Here is a 24,599-nt window from a genome sequence, read left to right on the forward strand (position 1 = left end):
TTCATGCATTGGAGAAGGAAATGGCAACCCACTCCAGTGTTCTTGCCTGAAGAATCCCAGGGACAGGGGAGCCTGGTGGGATTGCACAGAGTCAGACACGACTGAAGCGACTTAGCAGCAGCAGCAGCATGTAGGTGTTATTGAGTTGAGGGTGTGTGATGCCTTTGACAAATACTGAAAACAGCGCACACCACCGCAGTGTTAACTCTGAGAATATTGATATTATCATGAATATTGATATTAAATTGAATATGCACCCTGTGCTTTCCAGTGGTCCCCTTAGGGAGACACTTCTTATCTAGGTACTAAGAATGATGGGGTTTCTTCTGAGCAACAGAGTTTGCTTTTGTCTTTTTCTCCCCTAAAATTAAAAAAAAAATTATTTTATGATTTTAACATAACTAAATATATTCATTTTAAAAAGCTTAAAGTTTATTGGTTATTAATAGTCACAGAGTTATGCAATCATCACCCCAATCAATTTGGGAACATTTTTGTCACCCCTCCCAACCCTCCTGTGCCCATTATTTCATTTCTTTTTACAGCTAACCATATTTCCTGGTATGGATACCCCACATTCTATCCATTCATCAGTTGATGAAAGCTTTTATCTTACAGACCAGCACTGTCCAATAAATTCATAATGTGAATCACAAATATGAGCCACATATGTAATTAAAATTTTTTTATATAATTACAAAATTTTAGCTGGTTCTTTAAAAAGTGCTGAGAAATAGGTGAAATTAACTTAAGATATTTTAACCCAACAAATCCAAAATATTATTTCAACATGAAATAATAAAAATTAACGGGATAGTCAACATTTTATTTTGTACTAAGTCTCTGTAATACATTGTGTATTTTATACTTACAGTTCATCTCAGTGTGGCTATCCACATTTCACGAGGCTACCATTTCGGACAGCGTAGCTGGATAATGTAAACTGCTTCTGGTTTCTTTCTTCACTGTGGCTTCCAGGAAGCTTTGGACCAAATTCACAGTAAGCAATTTTTCTATTATCAATAATATGGTTCATGGCTCCAGATTGCTTCTCTTGTTTTTGCTTTTCCTTTTCTCACTTGTTTTTGATGTATGCTACTTTATAAATTGCCCTAAATAAAGGTGGAAAATGACAAAGGTCTTGAGAAGACCATCACTGACAAAAAGAAGATAAATGTTTCAGTCCCGCAAATGCTAGTGAGTTGATTTGAGGAATTGAGTTTAAGCATACTTCTTTAGATGCGGTTGCTAATTCTCTACCCACTTTCTCTGGCCCCTTTGATCCAATACCCAACCTTAGCAAGGCTCTGCACACATTATTTCTTCTAGATACTATCAAATAATGGAAATGAGTATAGCTGAGTGTGACTGGGAGACAGGGGCACCAGCAAAGACGCCAAATATTACTTTCAATTAGTTTATCTAAATAACATTCAGTGATTGGGGAAAACAAAACCCAAACCAAAAGAGATGACCTTCTAAATGGCAGGAGAGAGCAAGCAGGACAAGTGGTCCCAAATGCATTTTCACTGAACACCTTCCCTGTGTCATGAAACTTTAGACTTCGCAAGTAAACCAAACATCCTTTCTCATCTCTGCCTTTCTATGTGCTCTGCCTGCCCCACAGTCCCTTTTCTCTCTCCTGCCTTCCCAAGCCTCAAGGCCTAGTTCAAGTACCCCTTCAGTGAAACCTCCCCTGTCCTGCTCCACAGGGCTTCGTCTTTATATTCCTCACCACACCCATGTATGTCTGCCCTGTGCCAGGCGACAAGCACCAGTTCTCAGGCAGGAGTCAGGTCACCTGTGTTTCCAAACCTAGCATGGAAGCTGGTTCAATAGATGTTTGTCGATGAGTTAAAGAAAGTGCAAAGTTGCCGGTGCTCCCTGGGTGTGGGGCAGTGTGCTAAGAGCTTCATGTGTGTTTCACATTCATTTTCACAAGCCTCTGAGGCTGCCTCCCCTGTTTGACAAAGAAGATGAGACTTAAAGGGAGGTTAAATAACTCACTCAAGGTCATGCATCAAGTCGGTGGCAGAACATCAAAGATGCTTACCTTTGAGGAGTTCCTATCTGCAGACGAGATAAGCTTTCATGTCTTTTTTATAACAACCTCAAGAACTAAAGAAACGAATTTGCTTCAAATTGGACAGAGTAGGGATAGGTCTTTTCTGTCAGAAGTTTTTGATTCCTTTCAGCCAAGTTAGAAATGGTTACTATAGACTATCTCTGTATACCTTGTAGATACTTATTACCACTGCTTTGGGTAAAGGTCAGGGGAACTTGTAAGACGTCAGAAGTCATTTCACAAGTATATGACATCCCTCACATATGGAATCTAAAAATAAATGATACAAATGAGCTGACTTACAAAACAGAAAGATTCACAGACTTAGAAAAAGAACTTACGGTTGCCAGGGGAAAATGGGGGGAAGGGATAGCTGCGGAGTTTGGGATGGACATGCACACACTGCTATATTTAAAATGCGAAACCAACAAGGACCTACTGTATAGCACAGGGAACTCTGCTCCGTGTCATGTAGCAGCAAGGATGGGAGGGGAGTTTGGGAGAGAAGGACCCGTGTATAAGTACGGCTGAGTCCCTGTGCTGCTCACCTGAAACTATCACAACATTGTTAATCAGCTATATACCCCAGTACAAAATAAAAAGTCAAAAACCCCATAAACTAGCAACTCATTAGATTTATGTGAAATTATTTTGCCTTATGGACTTTAAAAGCATTGTTGGACTTCTGTGACTGCCCACCACATGCAAATTCTGAATCATATTCCAAATCACTACTCACTTGTTAGAGCAAATAATAAACCCTCACAACCGAAAAGCCTTGCTGAAACTTGTTAAGGCCTACGTTCATTAGTCCATTAATATCAGGCATAATTTCCAAAGGCCACATTCTAAGTGTGGAAACTGATTTATGGTCATTAGCTGGTATGCTTTTAGAATAAACTTCTATAAACTTTATGAAAGGTCAACAGAGAATGAACTCATGAATTTGCACATTGATTCATTAATAATGAAACAGTTCAACATTTCAGATTGCTCAGTGTATCTTGTTTTTAATATTGAAGACTTTTTGGTTCCAAGTGCTATTATGTCTTCTCATTTGAATATTTTTGCTAAGAATATTTTCTTTTTAAATAGGAAAGAAAGCTGTCATGGAATAAATGGGAAGTCTGAAAAACTGCACAGTGCAGAACTGCCCCCATCCAGCGAGCTCTGTATTCACTGGGACATTAGAAAGAGAATATTTTAAAAGCTGAAAGCTTTAGTGCCAGGTGTTATTTAGCTTCCACTCAACTAATTACAGTTCACCTTGGAAAATTCTGTAAAAATTTAAAGACAACTAGTTGCTTGGTTTAAATACAGGCAGGCACTGAATTTTCTGCTAGAAGCATTTTAGAATTCTAATTTTTAGTGCTTTCTCATAAAATGGAATACTTGTTTTTCTACCGTGGAAATGTAGGGTATGACACTATTTTGTAATTTTGGCTACAACTGTCGTATCTATCGTGTTTTAAAAAAAACAACCTATTTCCATTTGCTCTTTTCTCTTCACTGAGACTATAAAGTGGCTTATGGATAGAACAATACAAATGGGAAAACACTTGAGAGATAGATAAGATTTTAAGGGATTCTGATCTGCTGACTGGCCCCGGGTTTGGACAGCATGGTTTTTTTGCCTGGTTAGCCTAAATCAATTTTGGTGTAAATGTGATTTGAGCAGGCTGCCGAGGGCAGGAGGTATGAGGACTGCGGGCATGTGTTATCCTCTCCTGGCTTGTTCCCTAAGAGGAAAGACAGTGGTTATCTCCAGACCAGGGGACCTCATACCCTACAGATTTCTTTCTCCCCATGTGGTGATACTCTGAAAGATTCCAGCAGGTTTCCAGGCCCAGGGCCTAACCAGCAAATCCCCTTGACACACTGTGACCATATTTGACACCCACAGGAACCCTATGAGAAGATATAAAAATAGCACATAGGGAACCAGATTTTTCTCGGTATACTGGAAAGACTCATACCTCCAGGTAACTCCTTTTCCTTTAAAAAAAAAAAAAAAAACTTTCTATTTTTATAAATATAAGATCTGCTGCTGCTGCTGCTTAGTCGCTTCAGTTGTGTCCGACTCTGTGCGACCCCAGAGATGGCAGCCTACCAGGCTCACCCGTCCCTGGGATTCTCTAGGCAAGAACACTGGAGTGGGTTGCCATTTCCCTCTCCAATGCATGAAAGTGAAAAGGGAAAGTGAAGTCACTCAGTCATGTCCGACCCTCAGCGACCCCATGGACTGCAGCCCTCCAGGCTCCTCCGTCCATGGGATTTTCCAGGCAAGAGTACTGGAGTGGGGTGCCATTGCCTTCTCCAAATATAAGATCAGGGAAATGTAAACATGTAGATCATAGAATCCTATAAAATTATTAGCTCTAAATTTGATTTCAAACTTCCTAGGATCAAAGTAAATTGGGAAACCCAATCAATTACATGATTCATACTTTTAAGGACCAGAATGCCAAAACTTTACTGAAATAAAACTATAGAATAAATTTGAAAGTTTCCTGATGGTTCTTCACAAATGGAGCCATAGATGTTGGCCTTAATAATATCCTTAAAATAGAAAGGATAATTCTTTAAGTGGGGGATAGTATAGCTTAACCTAACTACTGACTTTGCTCTAGGAAGAAAGGAAATACTTAAATCACTATCTGTGAGCAGGTTAGATCCTTGATGGGTTCTAGAAGACACTAATACACTTTAGAAGTTACAATAAACTTGTTTATCAATGGAGACCAGGGCCTTTTTCTTTATTCTTTTAAAAACAAACTGTTTAAACTGAAAAGAGTTAAGTTTATTTTTGAAGTCATATCCCAGGAACTTCACTTAATATTTCACATGTACTAGAATATTTGATTTTCACAGCTGCTGCATTATTATAGATCAGGAAATTGAAACAGATTGGTTGAATGCTTCTTCTTGCCCAGGGCAATAAAAAGTATAGAGCTGGAACTTGAACCCAGGTAATTGACTTGAGGTCTTCTTTCTTCCACTGTACTGATTAATGTTTCTCTACTCATTATCAAAGACAGACTTTGGTAAGGGAGAGAAGATGCTAACATTTTAGTTTACATATATATATATTCCAATTATTTTACATATATATATATGTAAACTAAAATGTTAGCATCTAACTAAAATGTTATACATTATATATATATATATATATAATATATAGCTTTTAAGGCACAAGAACTCCAAAATATATCCTAATGAAGGGTAAAAAAAATGTTTTTGTACAAATCATCTTGGGAACTTCAGTAAATGCACCCTGCTTCTTTTCCTGTCATGTAGATAGGGTGCCTTTTTGGAAAATTTAGATTCCATTGAAATGGAGAAAAAGTTCAAATCAGCTAACAAGGTCCTCTCCTAAGTTTTAACTGAAGCTTCTTCCAAGATAATCAGCAACCCTGTCCAGCAATTCTAAAGCCAGACCTGCTGTGTTTATTAGGCAATATGGTCTAGTGGAAAAAGCAAAGATTTTGGAGACAGTTTAAAGCTCATGCTGGCACTGACTAGCCTGGTGATCTCATTTAATCTCTCTAATCCTGTCTTTTCTGAGAAAAAGACTATGCATCTTGTTGTGAAGGTTTGAGATAATATATCCAGTTCATGATCTGGTAGCTGCTCAAAAACTGGTTGACATTATTGTTCTTGTTACCATGATTACCAAGATGTAAGGAGAGGGATTAGCCTACATGATTAATGATGGTAATTCTGTTACTCAAGCTAGTTGCCTTCAGTGAAACTTTACTACCAAATACATCTAACATCCTGGTAAGCACTGTGAGAAAGCAAGATAGATAAACACCAAGTTTCTGCTTTCAGCTACCTTACAATCCAGTAATAAGGGAAATCAAATAGAGTTTGGAAGCAGTTTGGTTTGATGGAAGAAAGGCCTCAAAGAAAGCAGTTAAGCAGGATGGGCTTCACGGCTGGGACAAGCTGCAGGTCTTGACGGGCTTCCCAGGTGGCGCCCATGTTAAAGAACCCAGCTGCCAATGCAGGTAGATGCTGGAGGCAAGGGTTCTATCCCTGGGTCAGGAAGATCCCCTGAAGAAAGGCATGGCAACCTACCCCAGTATTCTTGCCTGGAAAATCCCATGGACAGAGAATCCTGGCTGGCGGGCTACAGTCCACAGGATTACAGAGTCGGACACGCCTGAAGTGACTTGGTGACACACACAAAGGTCTTGAATGGCAGGAGGCAGAGTTCATTTTTTTCTTTTCCCTCCCATTGCACAGAGTTCATCCTTAACTTGGTAGGCAAAGTTCTGCAAACTGGAGAGTGACCAGAAGAATCAGAATTTTAAATTAGGGAGCTTAATCAAGTGAAAAAAAATTAATAGGGAGTCTGGCTAATGTCATTGTGAGAAAAGCAATGGACTGGGAACTATTCTTGCAAGACTAGTGGAAGAATAGAACTGGCAACTTGCTTTCTCTTTTGGGGTCTTTTTATGACTCAGGGAGTTGGTGGACTGAGGCTGAAGGTGTTTTGAGTAGACACGGAACACGGGAGAGAAGCTGATTGACTCCCTGGAGGAAAGCCATGATCCAGTACATCAGACTATGCTACCAAGGTATATAAGCACCCCTGTATCTTAGCAAACCACTCAAACAGCAAAGACAAGTAGTCCTCTTGTTAGACTCCAGATTCCTGGGCTTTGGGCCCCCACCCCCCCAAAAAAATCTCCAAAATAGCATTTTGATAAAATATCTAATTAAATGTCTGTACTTAAGAAGTTTAGTATGCAATGCAATTCCAATTATTTTTAAAAACTGTTCTATTTTAGAATGTTTTATTATTAGTACATTAGGATTTATTTTAATCATTACTCTTTTAACATACAGGATAGGAAACGAAAATAGCACTCCTATGGAATGCTAACGTGTCAGTAATTTGAAAAGATTTCCTGTGACTAAGTTTAAAACATCTTATTAATATAATTTCCACTAGAGAAGCTACGTATCTTTCAGTGAGTAGAGAGTGATTTTAAAAGTTGGGGATATGATTCAGTAAACAAGCAGAAGAAAGAAATTCAAAAGCATGTAAATAATACATGTAAGGCTGTTCAGCAAATTATCTGACACATGTAAGTGTCCCAAATAACAGGCATTATTATTTTGAAAACCATTTAAATAAATAAATTTATTTATTTAAAATAAATTTTCTTGTCCAACTGGCCAAAGTAGCTCATATTTTGAATATAAAACTATTTATGCTAAAATAAGCTAAGTGTATTGTAAGCCTGTAGAAATGAGTCATCTAAGTTCATTAAATCAAAGAAAAAATTTTCTCATCTAGAGGCCAACATATACAATGATGCTGACTTTTCAGCAAGATGAAATCCTTCTTCATTAGCTTCAATTACATCTACAATACTGTATCTATGAAAGGATGGGGGTGTGCAGAAAGCACACTTAACTATTTCTGGAATGTTCTCAAAAACCAAGGTTAAAATAGTAAGTGGCTTCTTCTTAAACTTATTAAAATAACCAGAAAACTCTTTCCTAAGAATAATGATTAGTCAATGCTGACCTCGACTTGAAAGTTTCTTTAATGGCTTTTGGTTCTTCCAAACTTTAAATTCCTTTTTTGACTGGTGGTCGGCAGAGAGTGAGAAGATAGGAAAATTTTAAGGCAGATTATCCTGAAATGTTCTGGAGTTTCCTAAGGTTCTGAAGTGCAACAGTGTCCACTGTTCTTAAATCTCTAAATATAGGTGTGTAGACATATATTTGGGCTTCCCAGGTGGCTTAGATGATAAAGAATCGGCCTACCATGCAGGAGACCTGGGTTTGATCTCTGGGTCAAGAAGATCCTCTAGAGAAGGAAACGGTAACCCACTCCAGTATTCTTGCCTGGAGAATTCCATGGACAAAGGAGCCTGGGGGGTACAGTCCACACAGTCCATGGGGTCGCAGAGAGTCAGGCATAACTGAGCAACTAACATACATATATTGAGAAAGACAAATATAACAACATAAATATATACATATAAATAACATATATAAAGAATATTACATATATAAATAACATACACATTTAAAAAGACAAATATACATATATAAAGACAAATGTAAAGTCTAGTCACACAAAAATTATGATCGAAACATGGGATACTCAGGATTAAAAGGAAGATTCTTGTTGAGACTTTATTAGTAAGAGTAGTTAACAGGCCTTGTTGAATGAATTTGCATAAATTTTCTAGTTTAGCAAACAGGACATAAATCATCTTCACAGGTTTCTTGTCATTTCATGTAGGTGGTTTTACTTGGCTAATAACAAATCAGTCAGTGGATTCCATCAAATTAGGTGAGGTATTCAGCAGTTTACTGAAAGAAAAACAGAGAAAAAAAAGAGTGGGGTGTTTGCGTTGATTGACTCATCTGATTGACCCAAACACATGTAGCTGAAGAATATATTGTAAACTCAGTCTTTGTCATTCAGTCACTCAGTCATGTTCGGCTCTTTTCGACCCCATGAACTGCAGCACGCCAGGCTTCCTTGTCCTTCAATATCTCCCGGAGTTTACTCAAACTCATGTCCACTGAATTGGTGATGCCATCCAACCATCTCATATTTTGTTGTCCCTTTCTCCTCCGGCCTTCAATCTTTCCCAGCATCAGGGTCTTTTCCAATGAGTCGGCTCTTCATAGCAGGTGGCCAAAGAATTGGAGCTTCAGCTTCAGCATCAGTCTTTCCAATGAACATTTAGAACTGACTTCCTGATTGACTGGTTTGATTTCCTTGCTGTTCAAGGGACTCAAGTTTTCTCTAGCACCATTTTTAATAACCTTTATAAAATCTTCAATATTTACCATGTTTTAACAATCATAATTTGTATCCAATGAGACAGTTTACTGTTTGTAAGGACTCAACAGGGCAAGGACAAATGTTACTCCAGGTATTACCTGGGGTGCAAAGGTCATTTTAAAAAGGAATAGAAGTTTCCAGAGATGACACAACTTCTGTCGCTGCTGGCTGGAGCCACTGTGTGACTTGCAGGGCTCCTTCCCTTGCTGTGGTGACCACCAACGTTGCAGATGGTGGAAGCTCTGTCAGCGTGGTCCCTGGCTGTGAAGGTTAGGAGCAGAACACGTGGGTGACCGGTAATCTGGGTTATGTTAAACCCTTGAAGGTTTAGAGTTGTTATCACTGAATAATCTAGCCTGCACTGTCCTGACTAACATACCTTCCTTGCCTAGAAAAGACAGAATCTAGGTCATGAGTTTTAAAAAAAGACAGAGCTGAAATGTGCTGGATGGCACAGTAAATTTATTTGTCTTTATGATTTACACATAGTAATTAAACACACAAAAGAACAAACGCTGTCAAGATGGCCATATGTAGTTTAGGAAATGACTGGTCCCGGTTCAATCATGCAAATGTTCATTCAGCTTAGAAATGAGTTTCTTTTTAATGGTTTTAATCTTTTTTGTTTTTTTTCAGTCCCCAAAGCTTGCACAGATCAGTACAAACGTTTTTGCTATTTTGTTATCATCAGGCACATGATGTTTACCAATTTCCAGCAAATAAATGAAACCAACAAAAAAGTCTGGGGACAACTGAGCATTTTCACAGAAATAAATGTGATGAGCTTATTACAATTTGATACAATTTAGCTCTAAGACCTACCCATGAAGCATGAAACAATATTAAGAATTACATTTGTCTTAAGGATTTCTTTTAAAATATTCACCACACATTTTTGTGCAAGGGTTCCATTGATTTCTTTGGTTTTAAACATTATAGCTCTGTACGACCTAAATATATATAATCCTATTTGTACCAAACGTCAGAAATAAAAAAATTAAAATTTCAGAAGGTAAAAATGGAATTATTGCTTCAGTATAAAAAAATGCCTGGCCCATTTGTGTACTATTGCTATTATTGCTCTGCTTCTATTGGAAAACTATCCTGGAAATCAAGGAATGTACCCCGTAGCTCCTGGCTTACAGTATAATTTGGTTGTACACTGTCATCTATTAATATGTCCCGACCTTCACCAAAGCTATCCTGATCTTGCCCTTAAAAAACAAAACAAAGTGAAATAGCATAAATAAATAAGTTTACCTAGAGGGATACAATAAATAGGCTATTAGAAAAGAATAAAGAATATTGTAACATAAAGCCCTTCGGTGCTGTACAATTAAACAATAGCTTTGGATTTTCAAGGTTTCTAAACACAGCCTTCGTTTTACAACAGAGTTTTAGTGCTGGTATGTAGCTGACAGATACAGAGAAGAATGCACTTCTGCTGTTTTCATCATTTACAAATGAGAACACAGTGGGAACCGTATGGAGTCTGTCTTCTGGGAATTTACCTGGGCTTGTACCATCATCAGTTTTTGGCTGTTGCCTGGCTGTAGAGCACACATCTTAGAGATTATAAAAAAAATCATAATATTTCTTCAATTCTTAGTGGTTTCTTGGTCTCCAGAATAGTCATAGAAACAAACAGAAAGGAAATTAGACTCAGAAGTTTTGCTGTCTTCTTTTCTTCGCATCCATTGCATCCAGAATGGGCTGCCTTTTCGCAGTGTATCTTTGACGAAGCTCTTCTATTTCTCGTTCCATCATGGGGTCCAGCGCTTTTAACCGCATCTGCAGTTCTTCTAAACTTAGATTTTTTAACTAGATATAGAAAACAAAAAGAAGATATTAAAATAGCAAAATTCTCTATAATAGGTTAAAGTCCAATGAGTTTTAGCAGGAATATTCCAACTCTTTACATCATCTTTGAAATATGGCTCAACAATTAAAAGAGCAATTCCTCCCCTGAAGAACCTAGAAGGCACGTCTTGCAGGAACCTCAAGTAATTTGCAACAAAACAATAAAAAAAACCTCTGCTTTTAGGAAAAAACAAATGAGAAAATTAAGCTAATAAAATCTATCTGGGTTAAAAAAGCCAGAAATACAAATGTACCATGGCCAACAAACAGCTCTTGAGGATATGTTCTAGATTGTTGTTGTCGTTCAGTCGCCCAGTCGTGTCCGACTCTCTGCAACCCCACGGACTGCAGCACGCCAGGCTTCCCTGTCCCTCACCATCTCCCGAAGTTTGCCCAAGTTCATGTCCATTGCCATCCAGCCATCTCTTCCTTTGCCGCCCTCTTCTCCTTCACTCTAATCTCTCACATCCTTGCCGGCTATGGAGAGCTATGATAATCATGAACACTTGCAGAGATCACCCAAGAATGTGACAAGATTGAATACAGGGTTAAGTTAACTGCTCTATTCTGCATTTTACCAAATGCTTCAATTTTAAGTACTTGGCTGATCAGAAAATCAAATTATCTAGAATACTTTAACCCCAAACTGGTTACTTTATAAGCCAGGCCAGAAAACACACTCATTACTTTATTGTCACATGCCAATTTTAACCCAAAATAGCATTTTTCAGCTTGATCCTCCACCTTACTCATCATACCTGGCCCTAAGTGACTCTTGGTTCCAAAAGTCAAATTCATTCTCAACTGAAAAAGATCTGTCACTGCTGAGGATACTGAAAAGAATGAGTCACAGACTCGGAGGAAATGCAAAAGAGGAGCCCCAAAAATATAAGGATGGCAGTGTTACGGGAGCACTGGCTCCCAGGATGATGACCCTGAAGCTGCTCACCCCTTGCTCTGGTTGGTATAAGCAGTTCTAGTACCTAAAATATACCCTGTTATTTTTTAGTCAAACATCACTAAAACAAAACAAACCCTAGCCTAGTATATTATACAATTATATACATGTACATATAAAGCACAGTATTATGTTACATGGGCTTCCCAGGTGCTCAGTGATAAAGAATCTGCCTGCCAATGCAGGGGATATGGGTTCGATCCCTGGGTCGAGAAGATCCCCTGGAAAAAGAAGAGGCCGCCCACTCCAGTATCCTTGCCTGGGAAATGCCATGGACAGAGGAGCCTGGTGGGCTACAGTCCACGGGGTTGCAAAAGAGTCAGACAAAACTTAGTGACTAAACAACAACTATATCACATACTTTCTTCACTAATTTTTAATATAAGTATTAATCTGCTATACGGTCACTACTGTTTAAATCACTCTGGGGATAAAGAATAAGCTACTGGGGAATCTTGACACTTTCTGTGATGGTGAGATGAAGGGCCAATGGAGATCACACAGAGCCACATGTCCCTGGGAAAGACATGCCTGGGGGCTGTCTACCGTAAGATCCGGTTCTACTTTGTCTCTGTTTTAGCCTGTTACCTTTGTTATCTTTGAATTTCTATAACATTCAAAATTTAAATACCACCATTCAGTAAACTTTAGACACACATCTTTGTGCACACATTTAGAAACTATTAAACTATATTGTTATATGTGAGGACACAAAGGTGAGGTAAATAGGAATATAGAATAAATGACTCAAAGGAATCGGTAACCCTATAATTAGTGTATTAGTGTTATAATTAGTGTTACTTCTATAACATCATACAAAGCAAACAACTGTTGCATTAAATACCTTATAAATACCTTACACTACCTTACACTACCTTACGGGGCAAACTGCCATAGTTTATAACCATTTTACTAAAGTAATGGACTGAATTCAGAAAAAAGCTACTTAGAAAACTTTTGATCTGTAACAGACTTTTATATTATCAATATGTAAAACTTTATATTATCAATATGTAAAACAGACCTGTGATACTGGAGAACCATTAGCTGGCATTGTTAGGGAATTATGTGTTCCACATATGAAAATTCATGGCATATCTAAATCTTAATTAAGTGATAAAACTCTTTCAACCATTTTTAACAGAAAATCCTTTATAAAGTATTTTACAGAATATGCTGCCTTCTAAAACAACCTTTCCTTTTGATGAATCATCATTATTAATATCTATTACTAATCTATATCTATTAATTTACCCTCTTCCTTTTGGTTTTATCTTAAGGGAAAGCTTTATCAGCTCCTCAGTATGTCTGGTAAGTGGCTCAGATGGTAAAGAATCTACCTGCAGTGTTGGAGACCTGGGTTTGATCCATGGGTCAGGAAGATCTCCTGGAGAAGGGAATGACAACCCACTCCAGTATTCTTGCCTGGAGAATCCCAGGGACAGAGGAGCCTGGCGGCTACAGTCCATGGAGTTACAAAGAGTCAGACATGACTAAGTGATTCTTGCTTTCACTATCAGGCCATTTCACTGCCATCCCTGGGTGAATATCCTTCTCTCTCTGCTCCAAGTCTGTTCACCTACTGGGAACCAGAAAAGCAATTCAATAATCCTATTAGGCATTCCGCTAAATAAGAAAAAATAGCTTCTGAGTGAAAGCTTGAGGCTATTTTAGGAAAGATAGAGCATGGCTTTAGTGCTGAAGCTTGTTACATGCTTTTTTTTGTGTGTATGTATGTTTAAAATTTTGGACTTCCCTGGTGGTCCCTGGTGGTAGAGTTTTGCCAAGAAAATGCACTGGTCATAGCAAACACCCTCTTCCAACAACATAAGAGAAGACTCTACACATGGACATCACCAGATGGTCAACACCGAAATTAGATTGATTATATTCTTTGCAGCCAAAGATGGAGAAACTCTATACAGTCAGCAAAAACAAGACCAGGAGCTGACTGTGGCTCAGACCATGAACTCCTTATTACCAAATTCAGACTTAAATTGAAGAAAGTAGGGAAAACCACTAGACCATTCAGGTATGACCTAAATCAAATCCTTTATGATTATACAGTGGGAGTGAGAAATAGATTTAAGGGCCTAGATCTGATAGACAGAGTGCCTGATGAACTATGGAATGAAGTTCGTGACATTGTACAGGAGACAGGGATCAAGACCATCCCCATGGAAAAGAAATGCAAAAAAGCAAAATGGCTGTCTGGGGAGGCCTTACAAATAGCTGTGAAAAGAAGAGAAGCGAAAAGCAAAGGAGAAAAGGAAAGATATAAGCATCTGAATGCAGAGTTCCAAAGAATAGCAAGAAGAGATAAGAAAGCCTTCCTCAGCGATCAATGCAAAGAAATAGAGGAAAACAACAGAATGGGAAAGACTAGAGATCTCTTCAAGAAAATCAGAGATACCAAGGGAACACTTCATGCAAAGATGGGCTTGATAAAGGACAGAAATGATATGGACCTAACAGAAGCAGAAGATACTAAGAAGAGGTGGCCAGAATACACAGAAGAACTGTACAAAAAAGATCTTCATGACCCAGATAATCACGATGGTGTGATCACTGACCTAGAGCCAGACATCCTGGAATGTGAAGTCAAGTGGGCCTTAGAAAACATCACTACAAACAAAGCTAGTGGAGGTGATGGAATTCCATTGAGCTATTTCAAATCCTGAAAGATGATGCTGTGAAAGTGCTGCACTCAATATGCCAGGAAATTTGGAAAACTCAGCAGTGGCCACAGGACTGGAAAAGGTCAGTTTTCATTCCAATCCCAAAGAAAGGCAATGCCAAAGAATGCTCAAACTACCGCACAACTGCACTCATCTCACATGCTAGTAAAGCAATGCTCAAAATTCTCCAAGCCAGGCTTCAGCAATATGTGAACCATGAACTTTCTGATGTTCAAGCTGGTTTTAGAAAAGGCAGAAGAACCAGAGATCAAATTGCCAACATCCGCTGAATCATGGAAAAAGGAAGAGACTTCCAGAAAAACATCTATTTCTGCTTTTTGACTACGCCAAAGCCTTTGACTGTGTGGATCACAATAAACTGTGGAAAATTCTGAAAGAGATGGCAATACCAGACCACCTGACCTGCCTCTTGAGAAATCTGTATGCAGGTCAGGAAGCAACAGTTAGAACTGGACATGGAACAACAGACTGGTTCCAAATAGGAAAAGGAGTACGTCAAGGCTGTATATTGTCACCCTGCTTATTTAACTTCTATGCAGAGTACATCATGAGAAATGCTGGACTGGAAGAAACACAAGCTGGAATCAAAATTGCCAGGAGAAATATCAATAACCTCAGATATGCAGATGATACCACCCTTATGGCAGAAAGTGAAGAGGAACTAAAAAGCCTCTTGATGAAAGTGAAAGTGGAGAGTGAAAAAGTTGGCTTAAAGCTCAACATTCAGAAAATGAAGATCATGGCATCCGGTCCCATCACTTCATGGCAAATAGATGGAGAAACAGTGGAAACAGTGTCAGACTTTATTTTTTGGGGGCTCCAAAATCACTGCAGATGGTGACTGCAGCCATAAAATTAAAAGACTCTTACTCCTTGGAAGGAAAGCTATGACCAACCTAGATAGCATATTCAAAAGCAGAGACATTACTTTGCCAACAAAGGTTCGTCTAGTCAAGGCTATGGTTTTTCCTGTGGTCATGAATGGATGTGAGAGTTGGACTGTGAAGAAGGCTGAGCGCCGAAGAATTGATGCTTTTGAACTGTGGTGTTGGAGAAGACTCTTGAGAGTCCCTTGGACTGCAAGGAGATCCAACCAGTCCATTCTGAAGGAGATCAGCCCTGGGATTTCTTTGGAAGGAATGATGCTAAAGCTGAAACTCCAGTACTTTGGCCACCTCATGCGAAGAGTTGACTCACTGGAAAAGACTCTGATGCTGGGAGGAATTGGGGGCAGGAGGAGAAGGGGACGACAGAGGATGAGATGGCTGGATGGCATCACTGACTTGATGGACATGAGTCTGAGTGAACTCCAGGAGTTGATGATGGACAGGGAGGCCTGGCGTGCTGTGATTCCAAAGAGTCGGACATGACTGAGTGACTGAACTGAACGGGTGGTCCAGTGGTTAAGAATCTGCCTGCCAATGCAGGGAACAAAGGTTCGAGCCCTGGTCCAGGAAGAGCCCACATGCTATGGAGCAACTAAGCCCGTGTGCCACAACTGCCGATGCTTGCACGCTCTACAGCCTGTGCTCTACAACAAGAGAAGCCACCACAATGAGAAGCCCACGGACATAACTAAAGAGCAGGCCCCACTCCTTGTAACTAGAGAAAGCCATGTGCAGCAATGAAGACCCAGCACAACCCAAAGAAATAATAAATTTAAAAAATTTTAAAGCCTTAAAAATTTTAATTTCATATTTGTGGCTGTATAAGGTTGAGGTTACAGGAAATCTGACTTTTACATAAAATATATACACAGTTGGGGCTTCCCTTATGGCTCAGCTGGTAAAGAATCCGCCTGCAATGCAGGAGATCTGGGTTCGATCCCTGGGTTGGGAAGATCCCCTAGAGAAGGGAAAGGCTACCCACTCTAGTATTCTGGCCTGGAGAAGTCCATGGACTGTATAGCCCATGGGGTCACAAAAGGCTGGACACAACTGACTTTCACTTTCACTGTACATAGTTATGTTTTCTGGTGGGCCATCAGAGAACTTCAGAACTTTACCTCACTTCTTAAAACTTTTCTATGGACCCAAGCACTGCAGATGCAAAAATGAACAGAACACTACCTCCTGTAAGGAGCTTGCAATCTAGCTCACGAGACAGGTCCAGGCACAGCTAGCTCATGAATGGAGGAGTACACTGAGAAGTCAGGATATAGGATGGGGAAGGGAACAGCATACGCAGAAATGTGTAAGGCACACAAATGCCGGACATCTTTTGGGATGTCAGCTGACTGCTGGGATGTGTAGGAAGGATCCATGGGAGAAGGGGATCAGGAGATAAAGATAAGAAAGAGGGGAGGCTGGATGACTAAGGGCTTTAAATGTGCTGCTACAAAATTTCTGTAGACAAAGAAATGCTTGATAATTCTGAGCATAATTAGTGACATGACCATATATGAATGAGCTTTAGAAAAATGTCTCCAATAGCAGGTAGAGAAAATGGGTTGCCGTTGGGGTGGGGGAATACAGGCAGGAGTTGTCAACAGGTTACTTCAGCAATCTAGTGAGAGGAAGAGGCCTGAACCAGGGAAATGGAGGCAGAGATTGAGGAGAAGGGTTAGAGAGCCTAGAAAATATAACTGATAGGGCTTTCTTTGTTCACTGACAGAGGGAGGAAGGATTAGGGACGATTCTGGCTTCAAGCTGGGGTCATGGGGTAGAGATTGACACCAATTAATAAGGGAGGGGACAGTTAATGACATTAAGGTGGAGACATCAGATGTGGATTATAATTTTGGGGTTTTAGACCTCAGGAGGGGAGAAGGCGATGGCAACCCACTCCAGTGTTCTTGCCTGGAGAATCCCATGGACAGAGAAGCCTGGTAGGCTGCAGTCCATGGAATCGCACAGAGTCGGACACGACTGAAGCAACTTGGCAGCAGACCTCAGGAGAAAGATTCAAGCTGAAGACAAAGACTTAGGGAATCATCAGCATTTAGTTTGTAATGAAGCTCTCAGTGAGGATAAGATTATCCAGGAAAAGATTTTCCCCCCCGTTCTTAAGATCTATGATATCCAACAGAAAATGACCCACAGATCTTATTAACACTGTGGTCAGAGGCTTTTCTTATCTTCTTAACAGAACAGAAACGTTTATATATATATATATATCCATCCATCTGTCCATATATTCCTAAATAACTCTAGATTATGGTGTAATCTAGACCCCAGAAATTGTGAGGTTAACTGGTAAAAATGTTTACTTCTTATACAAATGGGTATGACTTACAGACATGAACTTCTGGTTGAATTTTGACTTCTGATTCAGCCCTAATAACATATATTTAGCACTCTGTGTTTCTGTAGCCCTCAAGCCTCCACAGGCATAAATGGTTTGGGGTGGGAAACGTGGCAGAAACAGCTTTTCAGTCTCTTGGAAAACAGTAAGCTCAACTCCCTGGTAGTAAAAAGATCTAGAAGCCAGATAAAAATATAGAGAGACTCATGATGATAAAAATTACCCTATAAAATCATACCATCCACTATCACCCTTTAAAAATGCTAATCCAGATTAAAACAATTTGGGGGTGGGTAACACAGATAGAATCAGAAGAAAACGCTGAGCTTCCTGAACTAATATCAATGTTACTGTGATGAAAGTTTCCTTTACTAAAATCAACTGTCTTGGAAGAAGAAAATCACTTCAGAATTATGTTTATGGATTAACAGATCTTGTGGTAAATTAACTTGAATTTACATTTTTTATATAGGAAAGAAATGTTACTTATGAACCATCTTTCTACATGAAACACAAAGTAGCTGTGTTACCATAATTATGTGCCAGCTGACTAACCCCAGATTAATGTAGAGTAAACAGTGGTGGGAGCATCAAGTCTTTGTTCTGTGTCTGGGTTTAGAATTTGATAAGTCAAGTTAAATAAAAGAATTTTAGAATATGTGTACATTGTGGGCTTTACTGTATGTGAAAAACATACAAAAATGAGTGTCTGGAAATGACTTTTACATGTTTTAGGCTAATTCTATTAAACAAAATTTAGTTTTGAACTTAAATGATAAAAAAGAAGTTGCATAATTAGCAGTGATGCTTAAGTCTTCAGGCCTTAACACAATGGAAGAATATACTGTAGCCTGACGGTCTTTACAAACACTGGACACGTGACTCGGTTAAGTGAGTAAACAGCTGCCATGCAGGAAGAAGGAAAACCTGAAAGTAGAGAGTGAGCCCACAGCGGCTTCAAAAACACAGCCACAGAAAAGTCTATGCATTTCCAAACAGTACTGTTTCATTACCTGAGACATTTTTTTCTCCTATTCATAATTCACATTCCCTACTCTGCTCTTCTTGGCCATTTGAAATGACACAGGGGGCAAGACATACTAATAAGAGCAGAGAATAAACCTGGTTTCCATAAAAGGGTTTAAACAGAGACTGGGTATATTGAATCATATGGGCCTGAGAGAAATACATTTTGAGATCTGGGATTATTAAAAGTCATTGCATATGACTACATCATTTATTTAGCAGAAACATAAAGCTGGGTTTAGTTACGCCTCACAGAATCCCACTCTAAGAGAACCTTAGAGATGATCTACTCTTTATTTTAGGGGAGGAAATGAGAGCTAGCCTGCTCAGAGTTACACTCCTGGTTAATAGCAGAGACATGACCCAACTCTTATGTCAAAGCTGTTTTGTTTTGTTTTAAATTATACCACGTCTGATATTCTTAATCTAGCACAGCCAGAGAGTTCAAAATGTTAAGTCACTTCAGAATGGGGGTGTGATACTGAGAAACTTCTAGGGTCTTCAACCTGAACTAAAAGGAAAAACGGTTTTTAAATATTCAGCTATAAAGGCCACACTGAGCAGAAAATGCCACATTTGACATTTCTACAGAGCCGTCTCTTAAAATGGAATAAACTGCAGAAGTTCAGCTAGAGAGGGAATGGCTCTTCTTTAAGGTTCAGGCTGGTAGACTAGGATCTTCCAGCTCTTACAGAAAGTTTAGATGAAAAACTCTTAAGAAAAACTCGAAACTTTCAAAGAATAACAATTAGATAGTTGAGTGGGTGGATACTTGTGAATAAGTTAAATGGAAAAGTCAAAACTACTTTTCAATAGGAGTAACAGGAAATCAGTCCTGGGTGTTCACTGGAAGGACTGATGCTAAAGCTGAAACTCCAATACTTTGGCCACCTCATGAGAAGAGTTGACTCATTGGAAAACACTCTGATGATGGGAGGAATTGGGGGCAGGAGGAGAAGGGGACGACAGAGGACGAGATGGCTGGATGGCATCACTGACTCGATGGACATGAGTTTGGGAGTTGGCGATGGACAAGGAGGCCTGGCGTGCTGCGATTCATGGGGTTGCATAGAGTCGGACACGACTGAGTGACTGAACTGAACTGAACACTGTGTTTGAAAATAGTATTGTTTGGTACATGAGTGACAGCTTGAATAAGCAGCTCATTTTGTTACTGATAGTCCTGGATTATCACATTTTAATCCAAGAGGTAAGAAGATTACAGCTCAACATACTAAAATATTTTTTCAGTATGCTTTAAAAAAATATCCAAGACAGGTATGCAGATTAATAACTCACCAGCTCTTACATAAAACAGTAGCATAAATAACTCAGTGATGTAAAAAGGTAGCAAATAAGATTAAATCAATCCACAGAAATTCTGACAATTCAAACTTTTAATAAGCATTATTTCTGAACTCTATGAGAAATATTGAAAGTTGCTAATTATTATTGATCAGGAAGAACTGTCAATAAAATTAGAACTTTCAAGTTTATGTATCCAGTCTGCTATAAAAACCTAAAATGTTATATTATTTTGTTTTGTCAAAAATAGTCCTAGTTACATCAGGGTTTTTTTTTTTTTTTTTTTTTTAAAGTCTTAATCTCAAAAAATAGCAGAAACAGGATCGTGACTTTTAAAACACTTAAGTGTGGTAACATTTCTATACTTAATGGGTCTACGAGTTGCTGGTATAATCAGTCAACTCAGACCATCACAATGAAGCATAGTCTTATGTGTAAATGTTAACACCATCAAAGACTCGATCAAAAAAACTTTGTCTCAGGTTGGCTGTGTTTACTGGGAAAACACACTCTTCCTAGCAACTGTTTAAATAAATCTCACAGATGCTACAGACCTTATTAGTGGCCTGTGATTTAAAAAATATGGATTGCTAATACTGTATCCTGACTCATCTATTTTCCCATCTGCTAGCAATTGCAACAATACGAACTATCAACAGAACAGCTAACAACAATAATTTTCTATGGCAATTTTGATGCTGAATCGCCTGTAGCATTTTGTAGGATTTACCACTGCACACCTCAAACTGTTTTGAGTTGTCCGTGGCCTGGAGCAACATATTCCTCTCCCCCCCCCACCACCCCGATATTCCATTTTAGTTCAAATTTTTAGTGTGTTGAACAGAATCTGGTTTGGTTTTATACAACACTATTCATGGAGGCCGCCACATCATTCACTAACAATCAGAGTGGGGGACCCACCAAAGTACTAACAGAAGTCTAGTCAAGCCCACTGAGAAGTTTAGGTATCTGTGAACAGGTAAGGGGCTTTCTGCTAAGCAACAGGGATGATAGGCAACACTTAAAAGAAAAAAAAAGTTAAGACGTCAATATATTAAGGAATTTCCTGATTTAATTTCTGGCACTGAGAAGAATACAATAAATGTGCTCTCAAGTCAGTTCAAAGTTCTACAAGGCTTTCTTAAAAGGTTCATAGTACATATACATTTAAAACACATATTTACAAAACTAATGAAGAAAGTGATAATTTCAGACTCGACACCTTACGGAAAGAATTCCTCACCGTATACATTCTTTAAAATCTACATTAAATCTATCGGCAGAGTTTTCTTCAGACAGACACTCTCTACCTATCTGGATGGAGGACTGTACATATAACTCTGTTCGGGGCTGAGTAGCCCCGTCTACAGCTGAATGACTACAGGAATTCCAGGATTATAACTGGAAATTGAATTAAGCATCTGTTTGACCTCGGAGCATCTAGAGTAATTGTAAGACATTTAGATCTTTTCATTCCTGAAGAAAAGGGAGAGCATCCCTTCTTGTGGCTGTCAATGGAGGAGAAGAGGAAAGTGCCAATTGCTGATCCCTTACCAGGGGTCAGACACCATCCTGGGTCCTGGGCAGTAAGTCATTTAATCCTAACAGTCACTTTTCAGGGTAGCTGTTACCAGCTCTGTTTTTGAAGTGAGGACACATGGAGACCCAGGGACTCGCCCCAGGTCACACGGCTACCGGAGTTTCTGCACGCACTCAAGGACAGCATCAAATCCGCCCACGTAAGTCTGGACTGGAGCCTAGTGAGAACAATTTCTCAGGCCTCCCAAGAACTACTAAAGCACTTCAAAGGCCAATTATCAAAAGGTTTTTTTAAACCAGATTGTTTATAGATTAAAAACAGGGAAACATTTAAAAAATCCCACCTTTCCTCTCTAGATTGCACCTAGAGGAATATTTTACTTTCAAGATATTAATGTATTTTTGAGGCTTCCCAGGTGGCGCAATGGTAAAGAATCCACCTGCCAATGCAGTAGATGTAAGAGATGTAGGTTCAATCCCTGGGTTGGGAAGATCCCCTGGAGGAGGAAATGGCAACCCACTCCAGTGTTCTTGCCTGGAAAATTCCATGGACAGAGGAGCCTGGCAGGCTACAGTCCATGGGGTCAAAAAGAGTCAGACAGGACTGAGCACACACACGATGTATATTAGCTATAACTGGCCTTATGAAATAAGCATGTATATCAGTGGTCATGTATGGATCTGAGAGTTGGACTGTGAAGAAAGCTGAGCGCCGAAGAATTGATGCTTTTGAACTGTGGTGTTGGAGAAGACTCTTGAGAGTCCCTTGGACTGCAAGGAGATCCAACCAGTCCATTCTGAAGGAGATCAGCCCTAGGATTTCTTTGGAAGGAATGATGCTAAAGCTGAAACTCCAGTACTTTGGCTACCTCATGCGAAGAGTTGACTCATTGGAAAAGACTCTGATGTTGAGAGGGATTGGGGGCAGGAGGAGAAGGGGGCGACAGAGGATGAGATGGCTGGATGGCATCACTGACTCGATGGACGTGAGTCTGAGTGAACTCTGGGAGTTGGTGATGGACAGGGAGGCCTGGCGTGCTGCAATTCATGGGGTCGCAAAGAGTCGGACACGACTGAGTGACTGAACTGAACTGAACTGAAAAGTGAGACAGGAAGGAAGGGGATGGGGCACAACCTTTAAAAATATGACATAGCTGTTGTAGATATGACAAAAACTGGTTAGAACCAATTAGGCCCAAGATGGTGAAAAATTCCACTTCCAATAGGCCTTAAGCCTATTGCTCAGACACGACTGAGCAACTGAACTGAACTGAACTGAACTGATGTTTATGAAGGAGTTTTCTACTTAATCAGCTCTCTAGAAATATAAACACATTTTACATAGCGCTCTGGGATAGATGCCACAATTTAATCAATAAAGAGATACGCCGTGACAAAACTAACATGACCTGTCCCCTTGACACAGAAGCAACATAGCCGGCGTCCATTCACACTGTCCCATAGTTGGTCTGACACATTATTTGGCTTGGATCCAGCAATGAGCTACAAACTGATGGACATTACTATGGTCATCTTTTCCTACAGAAATCTGAGCACCCATATAAAAAAAAAGAACCATGAAATTTCAGTTGTATTCTTCAATGGCAACTGAACACCCATTCCTTTTATGCCTTTCAGTTTCTAGTAAGTAGTTTTGCCTGCTAAAAATACCAGGAAAAACTTAATTCATGCATAACTCTGCCATACTGTAAGAAGCTCAAGAATTCTAGGCCCAGAACAAAAAAATATGAGTAACTCGAAACCAACCACTAATTAAATCTTTCCAGATCTATTAAGGGGCAGATGAAAAAGCTCTATTAGCTCTGATTCCTTATATCAATGTTTTTGATGAACACGTTGAACAGTTTTTAAAGCACCGATAAGTCATACACGAGGGATTACGAATTACGTGATTAACTTTCTTTATATACTATGTAACTAGTTTCTTTAAAACTTAATTACATGACTAGTTATGGACGATCACAAACATTAAAAAAAAATAACTACTTAAAATGTACCTGTAACCAGCTTACTGGGCAAATCTTTGTGTTAACTATTGTATAAACAGTTTCATTTCTTCAATCACACTTCTTCAGCTATGCTATGCCAAATTTCCCTGACACATCCCTTAAGGAGTCTTGCGCAGACTGCATTGATTTTTGGTCACTTTTCATTACTGAAAGTCCAGTTATAAATTTCAATCTCATACTAAATATGGGCTTCCCAGATGGTGCTAGCAGTGAAGAATCCGCCTGCCAATGCAGGAGACAGGAGACGTAGGTTTGATCCCTGGGTCAGGAAGATCCCTCCCACTCAGTCTGGGCTTGCACAGAAAGACCAAGAGACTGTGGAAAGGGATGCTGTCTGCATCCAGAACCTTCTGCCCACCTCTTTTCAATTTCAGGGTCTACTTCCTCTCTGGCTCTGGGAGCTGGGAAAGAGAGAAGGACCTTTTGATCTAAATGGTTCCATGTCAGCTGCAGGGAGGTTTCCCTGGTCCTGCTCTGGCTTGGCTGATTACTGGGGCTGGAGCACAGAAAGGGTGTGTGCATGTGTGGATTTCCAATGTGGGGGTCGGTTATCACCCTGGTGCTCACCCTTCCTGGAGAGGGGCTGCACTCTGGGTGGGGTATTGTCTCCTCTGGCCTGGAAGCCCTCTCAGCAGCATAATGACTTCTGATCTCCGTTTTTAGAGCCACAGCGATCGCAGAGGTTCTTTTCTACACTCTCCAGGGCCACCAGGACTACAGAAGGCAGACGGCCCTAGTACCTTCTTTCCTAGAATACTACACGTTGGTCCTGAGTTATCCTGCAGGCCTTGGTTCCGCCATCACAAGTCTTTGGGAGAGAAGCAGACATCTCTGTTAATATACCCTCCAGACTCCCAGGAACTTGCCTATCTGCTTCAGTTGTAATCGGTGGGTCTGCAGAGTCAACCAGCTTAGTGAGCAGCTGGCTGGAACACCGGATGCCAGTCTCCCTTTCCTGTAGGCACACCAATCTCTATGAGTGGCAATCCAGAAGCATCCCACGCCCACCTTTAATCTAAGCAAGGAAAGGGCCACTTTCTTCCCCATCCAC

The 24,599-nt window shown here is 39.7% G+C and overlaps 1 protein-coding gene across 6 annotated transcripts in view; it reads right to left on the reverse strand.

Annotated features, from left to right (window-relative positions):
- Positions 1-9,333: 9,333 nt before the first annotated feature.
- Positions 9,334-24,599, reverse strand: part of STK3 (serine/threonine kinase 3) — a 305,298-nt gene continuing 290,032 nt past the window's right edge. For 4 of the 6 annotated variants that reach the window (XM_025265081.3, XM_025265080.3, XM_006048776.4 and 1 more), the window contains one exon: positions 9,334-10,709. In XM_025265081.3, the coding sequence (XP_025120866.1) occupies positions 10,551-10,709 (159 nt within the window). In that variant the 3' untranslated portion in view covers positions 9,334-10,550. Of the gene's footprint in view, positions 10,710-11,002; positions 11,236-18,199; positions 18,576-24,599 lie in introns of those variants that run through there. The other 2 variants (XR_003103551.3, XM_044928556.2) reach the window with 2 other exon arrangements.

Source organism: Bubalus bubalis, chromosome 15 (genome assembly GCF_019923935.1).
Source record: "Bubalus bubalis isolate 160015118507 breed Murrah chromosome 15, NDDB_SH_1, whole genome shotgun sequence".
In the NCBI taxonomy this organism is placed as follows: Eukaryota; Metazoa; Chordata; class Mammalia; order Artiodactyla; family Bovidae; genus Bubalus; species Bubalus bubalis.